Source organism: Trichoderma virens, assembly GCF_000170995.1.
Source record: "Trichoderma virens Gv29-8 chromosome Unknown TRIVIscaffold_83, whole genome shotgun sequence".
Taxonomy (NCBI): domain Eukaryota; kingdom Fungi; phylum Ascomycota; class Sordariomycetes; order Hypocreales; family Hypocreaceae; genus Trichoderma; species Trichoderma virens.
The window spans coordinates 716,891-737,619 of record NW_014013666.1 but is presented as its reverse complement, the minus strand read 5'-3'; the positions used below and the strand labels follow the sequence as shown (position 1 = coordinate 737,619).

The following is a 20,729-nucleotide window of genomic DNA, read 5'->3' as shown; positions in this document are numbered from 1 at the left end:
GAGTTGTTTCAGGCTCGGTGACAGATGGACGCACAACAGATACACAAACGCCAGTTTGCAAATCGTCAGTCAGACTCCAATTTTACTGGATGCGGTGAGAGGCTCTAAACATTCCGTGAACAATCCGCTGCTTGGTTTCACCTCCGTAACTGCGAAGGTTGCAGAGCGCAAAGCGCGACTGTATGCTGCGATAACACTGGACCTGGCGAACAGTGCAATCTGGCGAATGCCTATTTCATCTGGAACTTTTCCCCTTCCACATATACCTGCCTCTTCATATGCCAAGAGGAGATATCGGCTATGCGGACTACAGAGGAAGAATTGGACGAAACGGAAATGGGAATCCTCGAGCTTGTTGAACTTATGGTTGCGGCAGCACTCGCAAATATTTGCGCACAAAAGAAGGGGGTCCACAGAGCAAAGGCGGGTTACAATTACAATGGCTGTGGACATAGATGAAGGGGAATTTCGAGGTTAAGCCAATGGGACGAAGCTGAAGGATAAGCGCAAGGCAAGCTAGATCATCAACACGTACGCCGGGGACGTATCCTTGTCATCACAGGATACAGCGAGCAAAGACGCCTGCTGGAAGAAAAGCTTTCCGAGCTTCTAGAAGCTGAGGTCCCTCGCAGACTTGTTTCGCTGCGTACTATCGACGATTCTCCGAGCTGCTAGGCGGAAATTGTGATTTGCGACCTTGGTACTCTCAGACAAAGCTGGATTCCTGGGAGAGGATGAGCGCTTAGCCGTGATGACTACACGGGCACAGGTCATGACCATACTTGTGGGTGAGGAGGACATCCTTCGCGGGAAGGTTAGGCAGACACTGAAATACCTCTATGAGTACATCCTAAAGACGCGAAACGCGATCATCAAGGTTGAGGGCTGGAAGCGTTGGAACATACTCCTATGAATCACAGCTGATATCGCGCTGTTCTATGCGAGGGCCTCCATCCAGACAAATTGGCCGTACGGATTGATAGCAACTACAAAGATCGTCAATGATCCCATCAAAAGAACTCCAGTATGACTTCGCACTCGTTAATTCCGGGGAACGTTCTCCTCGCTGTTTAGCCATGGCACTTATTCACTAGACAAAATCAGAAGGGGGATCTGTTGAGACCTTGAAAGCAATGTACCGTGGATCTCACATCAGTCCAGTCGTCAAATATGGACCCCTCACTAACGAACAAATTGCATTCGCCGCACGCCATCTTGACAAACCAATCAACCCAAATGAGGAACCAAGCGTTCGAAACCCCCTCTGGGGAGACCTGGTCTGCGATGGATCAATTTTAAGACGAGACACGGGTGGACTCTCTGGTTTTCGAATGAAGGTTCCCTTTTGGAAAGCCATGAATATACGCTCGGAGCTCTTGAAAGAGCTTCGGAAGGTCGCACTGGCATTCCCTCATGACTTACTTACGTGCAAAGACTTACTGCAGGATATTTCATGTGGTATGACGCGTGGAAGAGGAGGCACGCGCAGCCGTCTGCATGGAACTCGATGAATATGTCTGAAGGCGATGGGCCGTCAGTGCGAGCCATCGGTGTGTCATACCATACGGCTCACAGAAACATCTGATATTTTCGAAAAAGATTGAAATGATAGCTTTTTGATATACTAATAGAAGAGCTTTGCGGCTGCAGAATCACAAAAGAAAATGTCCAGAATGAGAGTCATCTCAGCAGACGTGATTACAGAAAACGCTTGTGGAATCAGGAGGAATCAGCTATCAAAGAATATGCAGATAAAACAATCCTTAAGTAGCAATACGGTTATAGCTTTTTCACTCTGTATAAATTGATAGAGCTATTTTCATGTTTGTCCTTTCATTGCGTATCTGTGTTCTTTGTGGCACTTGTCTTCCAACTGATAGAGCTGTTGACACTGCTCAAGGCACATGACGATTCGACCTTTCACAGTTTCTTTTTCGTGACAGCTGCTAATTTCCATCTATGTTTACCTTGGAGATGCGTATATGCATTTAATCTAAAGAAATGTTGCCTGCTCAACTGGCACCTGCTGTGCAGCTGCCAACATGTGCCTGCCAGCCCTTCGATTGTTCCGCTGCCAGCCCTCAATACTTCCCGCCTGCTCTTCTCTCTCTCTCTCTCTCTCTCTCTCTCCCACCCTCTCTTCTTCTTCTTTCTCTCTTCTTCTTCTTTCCATCATCTTCGTTTCCACTTCCATTTCATGCCTCGCGTGTTTGACCAGAATTTTATCGCACCATATTTATTCAGGCAGTGCCTCGAAGATCTATATCGTCTTGTCCTTATCTTGAGTTCATTCTACAAAGCATCACGCTGTTCACGCGATCCCGATGACTTCCTCGTTACAAAAGCCACCGCCAAAGATTGAATGCAGAGGAAACACATACAGCAAGCTTTCTAAGAGGCAAAAATCCTACATCTACGAGGAGCTTTCAAAGAGACGCCACTCGCTGGACGTTCTCCGAAAGGAACACCATATCCTTGAGAATGAAGACCCGCCTCTCAGCATTGAAAAGAAAGCAGCCCTTGGACTCCAAGACTTTGCGGCGGCTCCCAAAAGGTGCTCTTCGGCGAAACGACGAAACGCTGTAGCTATAGCCTGTCAATGGGGCAAGGCGAAAAGTCACCAAAACGAATTACTGGCCATTTGCGCCATCGATGTTCTCACTGGCGAAGTCTTGATCAACTCGCTTGTTGCACCCTTACAGCCAATGCTGAGATGGCTTGAAAATGTGCATGGCATTACCCAAAAAAAGATCGATGCCGCAGTGGAGAAGCATCAGTGTCTCCGCGGCTGGAGAGAAGCTCGAACGAAGCTATTAGATCACATTGATGGGCAGACCATCCTTGTCGGGTATACCGTTGGCTTTGACTTGGGGTTGTTGCGTTTGTTTCATACAACAATCGTCGACTCGCAGGTGCTCGCAACATCTGCCGTCTTCCCCAATCAATGGGGAAAGAAAAAAAGACCGAAATGGCCAATGCCAAAGGTGTGCAGCGATTTTCTTGGAAAACCCATCAAACATCATGCGGTCTCTGAGAGCTGCACCGAAAGTGTGTTTGAGAAAGCACTGGTATCTAGGGAGATTGCACTGCAATGCATTCAGCGGCCTAGGGACTTTGAAGAGTGGGCGAGGCGATCGAGAATTGAGTTTTTCAACCCGTTTAACGAAAAGAGACCATACTACAAGATGAATTCGCAAAACGAAGAGAACGACAGAAAGAAAGTCAAGAAGACTGGTAATATGGATACCAACCCTGGGAAAGACAGGAGCACAGGCCCTGTTTCCGACGAGAATCGAGCGACAACCACATTCAGTCAGGGATATGAGGCTGGATACCAGGCCGCCTACCAAGCAGGGTTTCAAAGCGGATTTCAAATGGGTTACGAGCAAGGTGTTGGAAAAGCAAATCCACAAGAGAGCCAAGAAAAGATTGACAAACCAGATGAATCTCAGCACGAGAACCAGCATGAGTGCCATGAGTCAATGCATTATACCGACGATGAAGGCAGTGTTGACGATCAAATGGAGACGTTGAGCCAGGTTGGCAGTTGTGACGATGACTCTGCTCCAGTATAGGAATCTGGAGGCCTCCTTGCTCATCTAATGAAAGATGACCGCGTCAGGGAAATTGTCCAGAGAACGAATGAGATCGATGATCAGGAAGCATTTCCGGCAACGGAAGTGCAAGGGACAAAGAGCGAAGCGGTAAGCCGCGGAGCTCGGATACAAGCAAAGCTTGAAGCCCTGGAATCTCGAAACAAGGTTCCCGAGAACCAATCTCCGAAGGAGGAAGGTGGAAGTTCGTGGAAGAATATTATGGACTGGTAGCTGGAATATGTTCGTTGTTTTAGGACATTGTGACTGAGTTTTGGCGCCAAGGATTTTGGAACTGATGAGGACGCTATCTCTGCGTAATTACTTTCTAATGACCAGCTTCATGAGTGCTGGTGCAAATACGGCAAGGATGTGGCTTTTAGTTTAGTGGCATTTGTTTGATGGCTTTTGAGATGGCCATCGTGTTCTATGTAGGTATGCAGATGGGATACATCCCATGAATAGATGGCGAGATAATTGACCCTGATCCGATCCCAATATGGTAGTTGCTGATGGCGATGCATCCCTAAACTGGGCAACAAGACTTTGACAAGCATGTTGTGTCCGTCGATGTGATAAAAGGGCCGGTCATGATGTTGATGTGCGAGGTTAGGCTTATCGCACGAGATCAAGCGTTGACTCTCTACCTATAGTCTACCTATAGTCTACCTAAGGTATATTATATGATGACTTCTGACAGGCTTCTTCTAGGTATTTATGTTGCAGTTGTTCTTGATCAAACGGATCCGGCTGTTGGAGGAGGAACTACCTCTGCCTTGCACCTGCGCAGTGCTCTGAATGTTTCAACAGCACAAAAGCACGCAACGCCAAACTCCAACTTCTTCGCCTCAACCACAATCAAACACAAATATCAGCAGCCCGTGATTCTCGCGTGAGCATAGCCAGCATCGATACCGAATATTAATATTATGGAACTTGCGTCTGTCGTTTACGAAGCAATCCTAAAAACAAAAAATGCCGTTCCTCTTCAAGCAACCCAAGCTCTTGCCGACGCCTCCCGGTTCCCCATTGCCAGGGACCGGCACTTCCAGGTGCTCCATCGAAGACATGCCGCCTGAGATTGTCATCAAAATCATGGGATTTCTGCCGTCGAGAATCGAGCTCATAAGCCTTGGTGCGAGCTCACGGTATCTTGCCAAAGTGCTCAGCCTGCACAGGATCCCGATTCTCAAGGCGATACTGACCAACATACTTCACCCTTCCAACCTGGATATTTGCCTCTTGACCATGGGGGTTATACAAGTCACTCGAGAGGGAGAAGATGTCTGGCAGTGTTTGTATGCTCTTTCACAGCGCCCGACGGTGGACACAATCCGCGACACCGACACGCTCTGCAACATGGTCGACCTGGCCGCGTACATCAACTTCATGGTCGATATATACGCATATCCAAAGCATCCGAATACCTTTTGGAGACGGGCTTTGCGCAAGTACGCCAACCGATGGCCCGACGGCTGCGTCCCGGATGGCCTTGTCATTATCGACCAGTCGACGAGAGAAGACCTGCAACTTGTGGCGGCCCGCCTCTGGAACGTGCGAGACGCGGCTCTCGGATACTGCCCCAGCGCGGCACCTGCAACAGTACACTCAAAAGGGGCCATGGCACTGTTCCAGCGGGAAATGTTCTGCGCAGAGCTGAAGCTGCGGTGCGACCTGGTGACGGGGCACGAGCTTGGGATCCCCGAGTGGATGTCCGAAGAGTCGCCCGGTGACGGAGTGCAGAGCTTTCTCGAGCTGCTGTAGTGCTGCAGCGTGCATGCTATGGCGAGATGCTGGGGCCGCGACGATGGCGAGGTGTGGACAGAAATGAATCGGTCGTCTTGGGCCGAGGGCAGAGCACTGGGAATTCGCTTCTACCTCACCCTGGCCAGATACATGCCGCACTATGCCAACCGGGACGAGATCGAGGAAATTTGCACCGCCATCGATGGCTTCATAACGCCCTACCGGTATCCAGATCTAGTCAGGGACACTCGTGCATGGTTCTTTGAGTTTCAGGAGGCGGCGTGGGAAGGCTTGTGGGAGCACGCTGAAGAGTACTGCCGGCAACTCGACAATGGGCTTGTGGATGACATTGAAGGGGGAACGGATTTCTTTTGAGACTATCACTTTGAACCTTTGGAAAAAATAGAATAGCGATAAGCGATACCTTGGGGATTTTGCCGCTGAGGCAGCGAATATAATATTTGATGATATCTTGATCTGAACGCAAGCATTATGCTGTGACAAGTTTATGAGGCCATCCATGACAGTTGACACTTCCTGTCGTCCCTTTAACTAACCCATACATAGGAAATAAATAGATTTTAAAAAATGTGTATACCGGAATTAGCATCGCTGTCTTGGCTGTAAATCGATCTTGGCTCTCAGCTTAGGCGATCCGCCACCATCTGTCGCGATGGAACTCTTTCCGCTGATGCTCTTTTCGTCAAAGCTCACATGCTTGGTACTTGCTTGAGTTTTATCGACCGACACTCGCCTAGGTATGCGGCTGATATAACCGCTTTTGCTTTTGCTCGTAGGAGAAGCTGTAAGAGAAGCTGTAGGAGAAGCAGCCTTTGGAGGAAAAGCTGGAGGTGCATTTTCAGCACCAGCAGCATCGCTCCTTTTATTCCCCAAGGAAGGAATTCTACTCTCCATAACGGTGTTTTTCTTCTCCGCCGAAGTATTTTTATTCTGCGCAAACGTATTTCTACTCTTGGCGATGGCGATATTACCACCACCGACACTCCTCAATCTCGGCACGCCTCTCGCCTTGGCCTCACGAACTACACCCACGCGACACCCAGTTCTGCGACGACAAGTCGACTGGCAAACGAATTTGAGGCCTGGTCGCCAGGGCACGATGACGATGGAGCCGCGGTATTCGGGGCCGATGGAGCCGACGAGGCGGTCGGTCGCGGATTCGTAGAAGGTTACTGAGCTGGGGGAGGATGCGTCGATTTGGATGGCGAGGGCGAGGGTGTCGAAGGGGGGGCTGGTGGGTTGGTTGGGGGGGTAGATGGACCATTCTGGGGGGAGGCATTTCTTGCGAGTCTTGGAGGAGGATTGTTAGTTTGATGGGAGTTTGATGGGGAGATGAGGGATTGATGGGGAAATGGGGGGTGAGGGTACTTCTTTTTGGCATTTGAGGAGGAGGTTTTCGGTGGATGTTGATGTTGAGGGCTTGGGAGGCGGCATGGTGAGGTTCAAATTATGGTGGTTCTATTATGAAGATGGATTTCGTTTACGGTGTTGTTGATGGATGAGGGGAAGGTTGTGTTTGTTGTATTGGGAGTATGAGATGATGAGTTGGGTATCAATTATACATGTACCCAACTGGGGTTCTATCTTCTGATGCGCGTACCTGTTGATTAAGTGTCACACTATTATGATCATATTGGTTGTGAGCATAGATGCGTTGTCAGTAACACCATTATTGAGTAAGCAAGCCTTATACTCAGTGTGCCATTGTCTTGAGAGGCGAATGAGTTCGTAATTTGAACATCTATTGTAGGCGTAGGATATGGCGTTCATCTGAATGGACCCTATAATAAAGGCGTCCCAGGAGTACAATTCATGTCTCTTGCAATCGTGGGGCGCCCTGATTACCTTTATCCAGAAGTGGCAAAGTGGATATAGTTGGACATGTTTCCCCAGATTCATCACTAACCTAATTACAAGCCCAAATATTTGATAGTGAGATCCTGTTGCTACGTGATATCGGCAATCACTACGAAAGCCCCAAAGCCAAAGATGTCCTGACTTTACAAAAGAATCCGAACATTATTGACGTGGCGTCTTAGCATAGGCTGTTTGATTCGCCAGCTCATATCCATTTGATTGTCTTCCAAGAGGTCCAAGTGGCACGATATGAGTGGCCCGATTCGGATACGTGGCTGTTGTATGCACAATTTCATTGGCTATATCAAATTGCTGGAATCCTGAGTATGGACAAAGATTGAAGGTTTGTGTACGCACGATCCAATGGTATTGTATACTGAAACCATGTCAGAAATTCATTGCCGCATATCGCCTGACATATTACCGTAAATGACCCAAGATTGTTTATCGGGTATAATGTCTATGATTGGCGTAGTCATTGAACTGGGATGAATCGCAGCCTTTGGCGCATCTTGAACAATTGCCTTCTTTTTTGTAGACAAATTGATAGGTGTAAAAATATGGTTGCTGAGAGCATGTTGCCGCAGATGAAACACCCGTGCCTCAAATGGCGCTGCTCTTATTACCCTCATGAGAATGCGGAAGTGCTATCATAAACTAAAATATAGCTGCAATGTCTCCAGTCGTCAGGCCTATGTCTCTTGGGCTCAACATCCCACAAGCCAATGTGATGAAGAATTTCTTTGTCCACTCCCACATCTTCGGCAAGGTACTTGGCTGTGTCCTTCCACTGTTGAATATCCTCGTCATCTCTAAATAATCGATCTTTGGGATGTCTACTATGGCGAAGGGCCTCGATGGCACGCTCCGCCCCAACACGGTCAATCATGGCCTTGAGGATTTCCTTGCGTCCGTAGAATGCTGCAGCGGCGAGTGCACTTCCATGCTCACCTCGTTCAAACACAGCTGTGGGATCCGCACCAGCTTCAAGCAACAAGTGCTGTATTTTTACGATAGCGTCTTCCCTCTTTTTGGAATCAAATCCTGGTCGTGCAAAATGGTTTTCAAATTCTTTTGACACTGATGCTTCAAGCGCGCTGCCATAGTCTCCACCTCTCAGGCGCAAGTTCGGATCTGCACCGTTATCGAGGAGCAGCCGGACCGTTTCCACATCTGGTCCATCCTCCCCATAATACCGTACTGCTGCGGCAAGAGCACTCCCGTACCAGCCATTTTGCACAGCAGCATTCACGTTGGCTCCGGCCGTGAGCAGAATTCGTACCGATTCGACACTCGCACTAGCCGCTGCTGCGATCAAGGCGTTTCCATACCCGTAGCCGCTGTCATTCTCCCTCTCCAGGTCCACAACCCCTTGGTCAATCATGTATTGCAACATTTTGGGTTGGGACATGGCCGCTTCTTGTACAAGAGTCCTGCCATATCGACCCACACGGTTGGCATCAGCATTTGCATCCACAAGCAATTTGAAGACATCAAAATGATTGCTCTCAATTGCATTGTACAGTGCCTCAGTGTGTTTGTCGGCATCCGGGTGCATGACGTCAATCAAGTTGATCAAATGTTTGCAAACAGGCAGGGAGCCGCCATCAGCTGCCATCGCAAGTGAGTTCTCGCCCTCATAGCTTTTTTGAAGAGCCATTTCCATGGTGATTTTGCCTTGCAGCCACCAGTCGCGCAAGGTGTAGTAAAATCCATATCGACACATTGTAAACAAAGCCATGTTCGCTGGTTTTAGCTGACTGACATAAAACCCACCAACCCATTTTCGATAGCTGGCACTGCTTTCATCGGGCGACCTAAGAAAGCGCTTTAGAGCGACCACGAGATCCGCGTCGGCCTCTCCTCCCTTCATCGATCCTAGCCATTTGTCGTATCGCCCGACGTGCCGGGCCCAGTTATGTTGAACGTGATATGCAAACGTGCCATCTTTTGGAGAGCCCAGTCGGAAGTTTTCGAGAAAGCCAAGCGATACCTTTGAAGCAAATGCATCACATTTCCCATCCATCCAGCGTTTCTTCTCAAAATATTCAGCCACAGAGGCATGTGGCAGCATCCACACACCTTTTTTCTCATCAATAGTTAGGAGATCTTGGCAAAGCGATAGAATCTGCTGTTTCGTCTGCTTTTCTTTTCGCACCACTGTAGATCCTTGAACGGCGTATTGGATGGCTTCTAATAGCGTTTCTGACTCGAATGGCTTGAAGGAACAGAGCACCCACATAATGGCACGTTCAGCTAAAGCGACATCAAACTCATCCCGTCCTTTGATGGTTTCCCAGAGTTGATCGTACGCCGCCATCAAATCCGCCGGCAAGTTGTGAGTCCAATTGTGGATTGCCTCATCCGTAACAAGTTTCTCAAGGCTCTTCACCTGCAAGTAGACCCATCGGAACCTATGGCCGTATTAGCATGTCGAACTAAGGAATTAATGTAGATGGCAATAGCTCTTTGAATATAGCTTACATTCCGCAGCTCCGGGTTGCAAACACGTTTTTAATTTCTTCTTGGATATCCTCCCTTCGCTGTTTAAAAAACGAGGTTGAGTAGAGTTTCTCCCCGAGGAATCGCTCAATATCTGCTTGCTGCTTGCTGGCATCCACAGTAATGATACACCTATCCTCAAATGCTTTTAAGTATTCTCGATCCGGTCGACTAGATATGAAAATCTTGACAGGTTTTCTAGACTTTTCCATCATTTCGATAAGGATAGTGCACAAGTTATATGTCGTGATATCAGACTCGTCCAAAGCGTCGAGAATTATGGTCGTCTTTGGATAAAGATTTAAAGATTCCAGAATCAAGTCTCTGCAGTCTTTATAACCCAAGTCTCTTCCTTCTATCTTCGCCGTCCGGCATTTCTGTACGAGGCTGCTTTGAATAACGTCAGGTTCATCGTAGGCCTTGCCAGCTAGCTGACGAACAAAGCTTCTTAAGACGACGATTGGGTCTTGCATGGATGGGCCGGATCGGTTGCAATAGAAATAGGCAAACCCTTCATCATGTTGTGACGCTTCTAGCGCCTGTTTCACATAGTCGATCACTCTGGAAGTGAGATATGTTTTGCCGGTTCCAACTGGATCATTTGTGTTAGATGAACTGCCTTGGTGCACGCCAAAGAAATACGTTTTATGGAGAAAACTCACCAGTTCCTTTAAGACATAATACAGCTGAAGAAGAAGGGACATCCTGCCAAGCGCGGAAATCTCTGCTGGCCAATAACCAATCTCCAGTATGCTCTATCCTTGCTTCTGTAACAGCAGCGTGACTTTTTCCAAACATCTCCGAGCTAATAAATTGAATTAATTCATGTAACTCTCTTTCTTCTATTTTCGCTAGAAGACTGGCTACTCCTTTGTCTATGCGCGGAAGTGGCGAAGATAATTGATTAAGCTGTTTCTTCAGTGCTTCTATTCCGTCGTTCGTCTGCTTGGACGATAAGGAAGACCGTGAGTTTTCGCAGGCCTGAACCTCTACGCCGAGTTGCTGTTCCTTCTTGAATAGGTCATTGACCTTTCCAATATCGCCATCAGGCTTTAAGATTGCTTCTAGCGTCCGTCTGGCGATTCCGCTATCAATCAAGGTGTCTGAGATAGCCAACAATTCTAGAGCCGCTTTGTATACACTAAAAAGAGCATCGTGTAGATTTTCAATGGCTTCTTCACCTGTAGTCCCTGATTTGTAAAGGGTCTCGTATATCTGCCCTCTGCGTACAATCCGTGCAAACCATTGGACTGTCCCGAGAAGAGCGGCCTTATGCTCAACTTGTTTGGCTGGAATCTAGCATCAATCAGCTTCAGATCATCTACGACTTATAGGCGCCGACATTTTTTGCTCTCATAGAAAGTAGAGGAATTCGAAGAGTACATAGAGAGCTTACTTTAAGAACCGCCTTTGCAACAGCCCACGGGGCGCTGACCTCTGTTGGTGCGAAAGCGCTGGCAGCGTCACCAATCATAGTAATGAAGGCAACAGTATCGGCGACGTATTCCCGGAAAATGATTGTCTGATTTCCAATTTCGATCTTGAGTGGCTTATCATTTTGTTCGGAGAGCTTGTTGTTCTCAATAAGGCTAATAAGTTCTTCAATTTGATGTTTTTGACTTTTCTGCGTAAGGCCTGTAGAATCCAGTCCATATTTTTGGAGCCATTTCTTGGTTTCCTCACTAGCCTCACGGAATACTCGACTCCAGAGATTTGAAAGTGGAGTTGGCGGTAATTCAGTGGTTTCGGGTACATGTAATTCTGGAGGTTCCGTAGATTCTGAAGGAAGAGGCGTTGATGATTCTGATGCCTGCAAAGGTGGGGTTGCCGGAAGGTCAAGGGATGAATTGTCTACAAGAGACTTGGATGGCTTATGGCGTGAAGAAGACGCCGATGCATGAGAAGGCAATGAGACGCTTGATGATACTGGAAGTGCTTTCGAGTGAGAAGACGTACTGACTGCCGCGTGTGTGGCAATCTGACGGTCGCCTGATGCTCTAGATGAAGACCTAGCCCGTCTAACCCAGTTCAACGGATTCAACGAGTCCCTCTTTCTTTCTCTCCTTTCTGTGGCCATATTTTGGATTATTAGGTAAACGATTGCGACGAAAACTTCAATAGCGAATGAAGATAGTTCAAACGTGTATCGCCATGTCACTCAGGGATCCGTGTACGCGACAAGGGGCACATTCAAGCTCCATGGACTCTAGGACTGTGAAGCGAGGCTTCCATGGGATGAAGACGTTTAAGCATCGTAGATTGGCGCAAAAATATACAGTCGGGTATCAAGACACTCATCACAGCCCAACCCTAGGCTTGCGAAGGTAACCTCATTTGAGCACCACACCCTGTTCCAATCTACGGATTACGGCACCATCCAATGGCTGCTCGGCGCCGGGTCAGAGGTGGCGTAACCTGAGACATAAAATATATGTGCACCCGCATATGCAGGAATAGGTACTTGGTGGGAGGGATTTACGTATGCACAAATATCAAGGATCGCTCTGTTTACCTGCGTTTTTTTTGCGGCATTACCACATGTATAAAAAAGAGCTACGCAAATTGATAAGTGCATGACGAGTTGGGCACGATTCTTGCGAAATGGATACTCATTCAACAATCTGTAAAATATAAGAGGAAAAATAATGTTAAAGGTGAGCTTTGGCCGCATGGGATGTCTGTGATCAATGATCTCTCCCCTCAATTGCCAAGAGACGAGGCTGCGATGCCACTTCTGGTCTTGACGAATGAGCTGCGTCGGGCCTCTCATTGATTGCCACGTAACAACCACAGTGGAGACTTATCGGCTATTTTGTTATTTTCAGCTCATGGCAAATTACGGAAGAGACACTGGCCATTGGAGAACCCTTAGGCTCTGAGACTGCCTTTAACGGGAGGTGCTGGTTCGCAGGAGAATGACCTTGCTTCTAAGATAAGCACCTTGAGCAATAAAAGATCGATGGCACCAAATCGGCTACTAATGCGCGCTAGATCTTACAGCGATCTGAATAAATCCGGGCATGTTGATTGGTATAGTATTAGGCTGTAGTCACGATAGTGCATCTATAGACGCTTCGTTTTTACGCTGGAATCTCAGCTCATAATCCAGCGGCAAAAGAAATATAAATATTACTCCCCATTCTAAAGAACGCACTATAGACTATATTGCACAGGGAAAATTACCACGGCCCTGATCCATCGCCATATGCCCTCCTTCGCTTCTCACTCAATATATAACCAAGCATTTCCATCTTTGTAATCCAGTTCGAGGTCAAATTCCGTCCCCAAAGTCGGGACAAAAATGACAATTCATATTGCTTCTCTTAGATTAGGATTCTTACATTTGATCAATTCTGTCTGTACAAAATCTGTCAGCTTAGGAGAGAGTTTTCGTCCCAGAATTCGCCCGGCGCCACGATGATTGATGTCTCCTTTTGTCATCTTTGCTGCTACCCGTCTGTTTGCTCTCAATTTCCATTCTATAATACATATGTATAGTCCATATGGAAGGGTTGGCAAATTATCTGGCTGTAGGGCTGGCCGAGACCTAATCCGCATACGCCCCAGATAGCGGGCAATTGTACAAGTATCCATGCTAGGTATCTGTACCTACATAGGTAGCCATCACAGGCTTGGCAGCAGCAGCTACACACCAGGAGGCCTTGCCTTGAAACTTGAATCATCATGGAGGTATTTACGGAATATTCTGCGTTCACGACCTGGTTGATACACATCTTCTCCGACTAGGAATGTCATTGCTCGAGTTTTATCATGTGACTAAGCACTTTTATTTACTCGTTTGTACTCCACGGATTTCTTATCGTACAGAGTAGCTCGACTAAACACCACCCATCAATTCGAGACGCAATTTTATATGGATTGAACACCTCACAGGTGGCTAGATTTGCTTGTCCGGCTTGGTGATAACATTACCCGCACTCAACGGCATAATTTCTCTGTTCTTCTAGGCTTTGATTGCCACGACCCTCAACCACAATGCTATTGAGCGGGTCTTCAATCGTGAAGCAGCGCATATTGCGCAACCTACGATCCGCTGCGCAACAGCTACAACCTTGTGGAGTCGACCTCTCTTTGCGTCGTATCTTGACATGGACTTCGCCTGCCACAATCGACTTCGATAATTTGCATCGACAGGCTGCCAATACGTCCGAGCTACGTTTTGACAAAGAAACCGGGACCATCAAACTGCGCCAAGGGGCATATCTTGTCGAATTTAATGAGACCGTCTCTGTCCCATTGGATTGCATGGGTCAAGTGTTTGTCAGGTCGTCACTATGGCGCTCCGGCGCCACACTCACAGCAGGTGTGGTGGATGCTGGTTACGAAGGCGCTCTTGGTGCGTTGCTAGATATAAAGAATCCAGCCGGGATCATTCTTCACAAAGATGCCAAGCTAGGACAGATCGTGATGCATCGCTTGGAAGAGAAGGTTGCAGGTTATCGTGGTATTTATCGGTTTTCAGAAAGCAGTCTCGGACGCGATGGACCTAGCGAGACCTGACCATACACTGCTTACATGTAGTTTCTACCAAGGGATTCAGAACACGATGAAAGGAAGACAACTGGGTTCTCTAAGTTCTATGGATCCCTAAGACCGAGAGAGATGGTGCCCCAAAACATCCTGAACGACTTCATAAAGCTTAGACCTCCCTGTTAGGACGCTCCGCATCCTCTCATTTGAGAGATCTTCCTTGTACTTCTCGGCCAAATTATCCGAGATGATATGAAGGTACCCGAACCGGGTGCCACTTCTGACCGCTGCCTGGCCCATCATTCCCACCTCGGGGTCCACAAAGTCAACAGAACTCGGCAATGCTGCGAGCCAATTCCTCGTCTCGTGTAGGACACTTCCCAAGGTTATGTGATTCCCTGTAAGTGTACAGGCTGGAGCCAGACGGGCAACTGAATTTCCAAGGGCGTTCTCCCACTCCACAGCTTGGCCACGCACGTACGAAAGTCCTCCAGTTGCCAGCCAAGTGTTTGGCTTTATTCCCTTTTTGACGCTTCCTAGCTTGCCAAGGTAGAGGACCTCACGGACACCACACTGAGATGCAAGATAATGTACGACTTCTCCTGAGATATCGCCCCAAAACGCGGGTCGAACCCCCAAGAATGCCACTTTACGGCCATTGAATTGGCGCACCGCCCACGCAAAGCAGCCGTCCCCAGCCCAATCCACGGAACCAGTGAGTCGCTCCAGGCGATGGACCATGCCCAGAACAATAGTATCAATCCCCTTTGGGAATTCTCGAATATTTGTAGCCTTAATCGCGTTCTGCGTATCGGAGCAGGAGGCCGGTTGGAAAGACACCTTAGACGGAGGTGTCAACATGCCTCCTTGGCGCTGCTGAATGCCGAGAAAGCTGGCGATGACCTCAGCATAGTGCTCCACGTAATCGTATCCCGGAAAACACTCGATATATAAATGATTGTCGACAATTCTGGCGGTGGGTCGCTGCCAGTTGAAAGGTTTGTCTGTTTTTTCGCCCTGAAAGATGGTTGAAGGATATGATCGACTGTAGGCCCCGACTACTGTGATTCCATCGTAAGCCCGTTCGCGGACTGCCTGGTGTACCTTTATGTCGAGATATCGAGGCAAGGAAGTACCCATTGTGTGCTCTTCTACAGTAGCTTCGTTTCGAGGGTATACTTTACTATTAATAATATAGGGACGGCTGTGCCAGGGTGCTACATTAGTTTTGGCAGAGATTTTGAGAACTTGTCTGTAATGCAGACCTAGTGTTTGAAGCCCGCACATGATGTAGAGTAAAAGCCATGCGTTGACCCGTCCATTGGGGCAAAAGAGTAGGAATTTTCATCGCTATACGCGTCGCAAGTAACACAGACATTGTCTCTAGATGATTTGGTTAGCGCAATGTTATATGCAAATATTCTTAGGAAGAGGATGTATACAATCAGCTAAGATGACGACCGCTGGTTTCTGTTTCGGTATTTTATACTTCAATCACAGGTTGCATACAATTTATTTGCAATAGCACATATACTAATATTTATATATCTATATATACCCCTCTTCTAATACTTTTGCCTAGTGTGACTTTGTGTTACGTGTCTCGGAAAATATCTTCTATCATCTCAGCACCGAATAGTATTACGTGTCTTGAATTATGGCTTTTATAATGCCAGCATCGAGTATTACATGTCCTAGATGACATCTATTATAATACCAGCATCCAGTATTTGCTGTATGATCCTAGAGAGGCTTACTGGCATTCTAGTTTTCTCATGAGCGTTGTTTTGCAATCTCGAGAGGTTGAGCTGCAAAGTGTAGCTCGATCCTCAATGCCCAACATTTACCCCGACACTCAGAAGCAAGCAAATCGTTATTAGCACAGTGAATTCACATGTTTCTTCATATACACGTATTAGAAAATGTGTATTCCAAGATTTCGCTTGCCGAGCGCCGTGGAGATGCGCGCAGAGTAACACCTTTATCCATAGATAGGCATATTATGACTACGGAACATTGCGTCTACTCCCCATGAAGGCGTGATTTGTGATCATAGAAGTGGCTATGTGCCTTATCACTGGATCAAACTACAAATCATGTTTGTGCCTGCATTTACACTTTAGCACGTGCAAAATACAACCTTCCACATTTTCAGGTGTTCCTTCTGGCTCTCAAGTAATGTACGCGCACCGTTAGATAAAGTTTGGCCTGCAGCATTTGTAGCTGAAGTCGATCTCAGCCATCTCTTCGCATCTTTTTTTTTCTTCATCATTCATACTCAGCGTGCCGGGAAACGAGAGGCTCATCATGAATATCATTCAACCACTTCATCGTCTGTTCGTCAGCAGACGAGGAACCCACAAAGACGCGATATGCCCTATGCTACAACTGCCAATCGAACTCGTGTCAATGATATTAGAATATCTTCCTCTGCACAGCCAGTTACTCCTCCATCAGACTTGCAGATCCCTAAGAATCATTGTTAACCGTCATTTCCTATTAAGAAGGATTCAGCGTTTAGAACTGTCGGAGCCTCGGAATTACCTCTATTGTCACGCGCGAACTCTACCGAACCAATGGGCCTGTCACAGGTGTCTCAAACTGCATATTGTTCAGCTCTGGGAATCGAATTCACACCCCAGAAGAAATCCTTGCCGATACTTCGACCTCGACTTCGCCATGTTTGGGCACAAAAGGAGGGCAATTGAGGGCGGAGACATGGCCAGTGCCCCGATGAATTTGCAAGTCTACTTCACACTCAAACATGCCCGATTGGCCAGCCAGAACTGGAGGCAAAAGAGACATCTTCGCAAACTCCTCGCACCATTCCACGAAATGACGGATTCCCGTACTTCCTCCAGCAGCGGCGGAGTTAGGGTTAATATCACCACGGTCCCCAAGGTAGCTGACGGTAGATATCTGGTTTTCTCTACTTGGACCCTTCTCCAAAACGTACCCGTGGTCATGGAAGACGATGAAGCAATATTAGAACTTTGCAGACACACGTACCTCATGGATGTGATCTTTACGCTGAGGCTGCACTATCTTCAGAGAGATCCACCTCAACCGGAATATGTCACGGGTTATAAGACCTGTACTGTCTGCATGACAGACATTGTTGTACATGTCTCTCCATATCATGCAGTTATACATGTCTGGCAAGACTATGGACGGGAAAAGGCTCAATTTAACCCATACGAGAAGGCTAGAGTGACTGCGTGGGAAAATACCACTCCGACATGTGGAACCGTTCGAGCACTTTACAATCGTTGAACAGCGTGTGATGTCATTGGCGTTATCTTCTAAGCGTCATATAATTACCTAGCATGAATTTTACTTCCATGTTCGCCAATGATACTCTCTGTGTAGCAGGCCCAAACACTTGGCCGGACTTTGTGATTAATAGACAGGGCAAATGAACATTTTAATAGGAGATTACTATTAATATGCGCACATCTATTCTTTCAAAAATTCGCCCAGAAATTGGCTACATAGTTGTCTTTTGCTGTCAGACATTAATTGGTGCTCTACTCAAACATAGCCATTAAGTGTTAGCCACTCCCTCAACTTGACATGATCTCTCCAGAAATATCCTGCTCTACCCCTGATTCTGTCTTTGGCTACTTCCAACGTGCGAGCAAAAGCCGTGATATCTTTATCTTCAAAAAAGGTATCGATTTCTAGCAATACTGAGGCATCGGTCAAAGTCTGAAGTGTTGCGCCAACCAGGCGATCTAGAATAGTGGAATTCTTGCCAATCTTGGTCTCAAAATTGGACCAGTTGGTCTTCATCCAATTCCATTGTAATTGACGAGTTGCTGGATTGTCGGCCAGAGATGTCATCAAAAACTGCATATCACCGGGAGGCACTGTTGTTGACCCCGCAGAGTTCGAAGGCGCACTGAAGAGCAGAGGCAATACCTCCGATTCAACGAGGCCTAAATTACCTGTATGGCCAAGCGCGGTAAGGCATATTTCTTTTCCGTCTATTGTAGCTGTATTTTCCCATTCTTTGACGAGGAAAGGGACTGAATCTTCTGGATGATTCGCCACCGCTACTCGGAATATGATGGTTCGGAGATTCGGAGGGATGGGGTTGGAGAGAGGATCAGTCCTGTAGGCTGTGAACTGGCGGTTTGCTTCTGCCAAGATACTGTGAAGGTGTCAGACTGAATACTGCGTGAACAAGCGGATAGACTTCATTGCTCACCTTGGATGGCCGCTCACTCCCGCTGCGAGAAGCAGCTGGCTTCGAGTTAATGTTGTGTTATAGTCCTCGCCTACTCGACTGTCCCATCCGCACAAAGCGAGGTTGTTCTCAATGAGCCGAAGAATAAAATTATCCAGCCCTTTCTTGATTACTTCATCATGGTAAAAAATAGAGCGGACCACATTGACTGAGTCTAAAGCTTGTTTAATTACCCGATAGTGTGTCTCGTTTCCAAAAGCTTTCAAGAAATCCAACATCTCTGTTGTGCTGCTGTAGCCGACAAAAGCCATATCAGCAGTTGAGCTGATTGTAAATATCTTGTCCTCGGTGCTGAGCCGATTCAGCTGACAGGCCATGACAGAGAGGCGCTCGGGAGGATAATTGACCTTGTAAAATCCCACGGCATTGGCGTTGATCTTGTAAAATTCCTGGTTGACGTCGAAAACATCTTCTTTCTTAGTCAGAATCGTGCTCAATGCGTCTTGGCTACCAGGGACACGCTCTAGAGAAAGCGGCAGCCACCAGATAGTTGTGTCGTCCTCGGGCTTTACATCTCCCGTCGAAAGAAACCTGCTTTGTTTCAAGGTGACTTGGCTACCATTCTCCTCTATCGATACAACTGGGAAGCCCATGTTCTGAATCCACGGTCGCACAAACTCGCTCACGTCCACTTTGGAAACTTCGGATAGGGCGTGCCATAAGTCGTCCGTGACGGCATTGCGATATGCGTGTCGTCTGACGTATATCGATATGCCATCCAAAAACGTCTTTAACCCTACATGATTTGCAAGCATGCGAATAATAGACGCGCCCTTGCGGTAGCTGATGAGGTCGAAAAGCTGTGAGACGGCTGCAACATTGCCCACCTGTACCTGGATTGGATGTGACGCACGAATGGCATCTGCCTCGAATGCTGATTGCATCGCTTCATTGACAAATCGAGTCCAAAACTCCCACTCTGGATGGACGTGATCAACAGCTAGAAATCCCGTCCAGGTAGCGAACCCCTCGTTGAGCCATAGATCATCCCACCAATCCATAGTAACCAAGTCGCCGAACCACTGATGAGCGAGTTCATGAGCCACGACATACGCGATGCGATCTCGGAATCGTTCTTCGGAGCTTTGCTCATCAAATAAGATTGCGCTGACGCGATATGTGACCAGACCCCAGTTCTCCATAGCACCACTGGAAAACTCGTGAACTGCGAGAATATCTGACTTGGGAAGAGGGTAGTCGATTCCAAAGATCTCGCTGAAATAGTCGATGAACTTGGGTGCAAGTTGCAAGGCCCATTGGGTTTGGTGCTTTAATCCCCGAGTTGTGTAAACCCGAACAGGCAGCTGATGACCAGAGTATAGACGATTGGTAAAAGCTTCGGCATATTCAAAGTCGCCAATCGCCCATGCAAGTAAGTAGGTGCTCATTGTGGGAGTGCGTTCAAAGGCCACAATCACTCGGTTTTGTTTGTCGGGCACGGGGCTGATCTTCTTGACGGGCATATTACTGAGTGCAACTTGATCACTGGGTATTTCAATCGACAGATCGAAAGTGGATTTGAGATTTGGTTCATCGAAACAAGGCAGCGCCCTTCGTGCACATCCGGGTTCGAATTGGGTGCTGAGCATATAGTAACATGAATCGGCAGCAAGGGCAGAGGCAGCGGCAGGGGTAGCCACGGGTGTGTATTTAGATCGGTAGAAGCCAGTCATATCATTGCGAATATTGCCAGCAAATTCCACCGTCAACTTTGCTGTGCTGCCATTAGAGGCAACTTGGTTGAAAGCAATAGTCGATTCCTGTGCATGATCGTCATGTGTAATAGATATGGCTTCAGATGTCAGAGAGTCAAGGGAGAGGGTTGCTCTGTCAATCTCGATATCCAAGGCATTAAGAACAATTTTATCTGTAGATGAAGCGAAATGGCCATCGATCCTGTTATTTATATTAGCTCTGTAATGATTATGTTGTTTCGGTAGCAGAGGTGCAATTATGCTCTTGTCTTATACTTGAGATTCAAGTCTGGACGCCTTACTCTACAAGTCCTTTATAAGTCCATGTATTGTAATCGAGATCGGTGATAAGCACATTATAATGTGATGGCTTGAGGGACTCAGGTAATATGTCTCTAACAGCCATGGCTCAGTTTCAGAGATGATAATAGCAAAATATTCAGCAGTCAATTTGCTGCCAACAATGGCAAATTGGCGTCAGTCAGTAACAGAATTAGGGAGGAAGGCCAAGTAAAAATAAAATGTATTCTTTGCTATTTTATATTCAATTGAACAGTAGGCCAGTACATCCATTCA

General features: G+C 47.3%; 7 protein-coding genes across 7 annotated transcripts; 3 read left to right on the top strand and 4 right to left on the bottom strand.

The window, feature by feature from the left end:
- Positions 1-2,558: 2,558 nt before the first annotated feature.
- Positions 2,559-3,128, top strand: TRIVIDRAFT_136608 (uncharacterized protein; the record flags this gene model as incomplete). The annotated part of the gene is made up of 1 exon (XM_014098340.1): positions 2,559-3,128. A coding segment is annotated over one exon (570 nt), but the record flags the coding sequence as incomplete, so codon positions are not given.
- Positions 3,129-4,568: 1,440 nt separating this feature from the next.
- On the top strand, positions 4,569-5,714 carry TRIVIDRAFT_68017 (uncharacterized protein; the record flags this gene model as incomplete). Its single annotated transcript, XM_014098339.1, has 2 exons — positions 4,569-5,353; positions 5,384-5,714. 2 exons carry the CDS (start codon positions 4,569-4,571, stop codon positions 5,712-5,714), a joined length of 1,116 nt encoding a protein of 371 aa, XP_013953814.1.
- A 71-nt stretch (positions 5,715-5,785) lies between these two features.
- Positions 5,786-6,846, bottom strand: TRIVIDRAFT_111685 (uncharacterized protein; the record flags this gene model as incomplete). Its single annotated transcript, XM_014098338.1, has 2 exons — positions 5,786-6,650; positions 6,729-6,846. The coding sequence occupies 2 exons, from the start codon at positions 6,792-6,794 to the stop codon at positions 5,943-5,945; spliced, it is 774 nt and encodes a 257-aa protein (XP_013953813.1).
- A 999-nt stretch (positions 6,847-7,845) lies between these two features.
- TRIVIDRAFT_68015 (uncharacterized protein) lies at positions 7,846-11,796 on the bottom strand (the record flags this gene model as incomplete). Its single annotated transcript, XM_014098337.1, has 5 exons — positions 7,846-8,217; positions 8,668-9,631; positions 9,702-10,311; positions 10,382-11,015; positions 11,116-11,796. The coding sequence occupies 5 exons, from the start codon at positions 11,794-11,796 to the stop codon at positions 7,846-7,848; spliced, it is 3,261 nt and encodes a 1,086-aa protein (XP_013953812.1).
- A 1,919-nt stretch (positions 11,797-13,715) lies between these two features.
- TRIVIDRAFT_46142 (uncharacterized protein) lies at positions 13,716-14,240 on the top strand (the record flags this gene model as incomplete). Its single annotated transcript, XM_014098336.1, has 1 exon — positions 13,716-14,240. One exon carries the CDS (start codon positions 13,716-13,718, stop codon positions 14,238-14,240), a length of 525 nt encoding a protein of 174 aa, XP_013953811.1.
- An 87-nt stretch (positions 14,241-14,327) lies between these two features.
- On the bottom strand, positions 14,328-15,497 carry TRIVIDRAFT_156740 (uncharacterized protein; the record flags this gene model as incomplete). Its single annotated transcript, XM_014098335.1, has 1 exon — positions 14,328-15,497. One exon carries the CDS (start codon positions 15,495-15,497, stop codon positions 14,328-14,330), a length of 1,170 nt encoding a protein of 389 aa, XP_013953810.1.
- Positions 15,498-17,741: 2,244 nt separating this feature from the next.
- TRIVIDRAFT_46365 (uncharacterized protein) lies at positions 17,742-20,559 on the bottom strand (the record flags this gene model as incomplete). Its single annotated transcript, XM_014098334.1, has 3 exons — positions 17,742-18,363; positions 18,421-20,355; positions 20,456-20,559. 3 exons carry the CDS (start codon positions 20,557-20,559, stop codon positions 17,742-17,744), a joined length of 2,661 nt encoding a protein of 886 aa, XP_013953809.1.
- Positions 20,560-20,729: the final 170 nt, after the last annotated feature.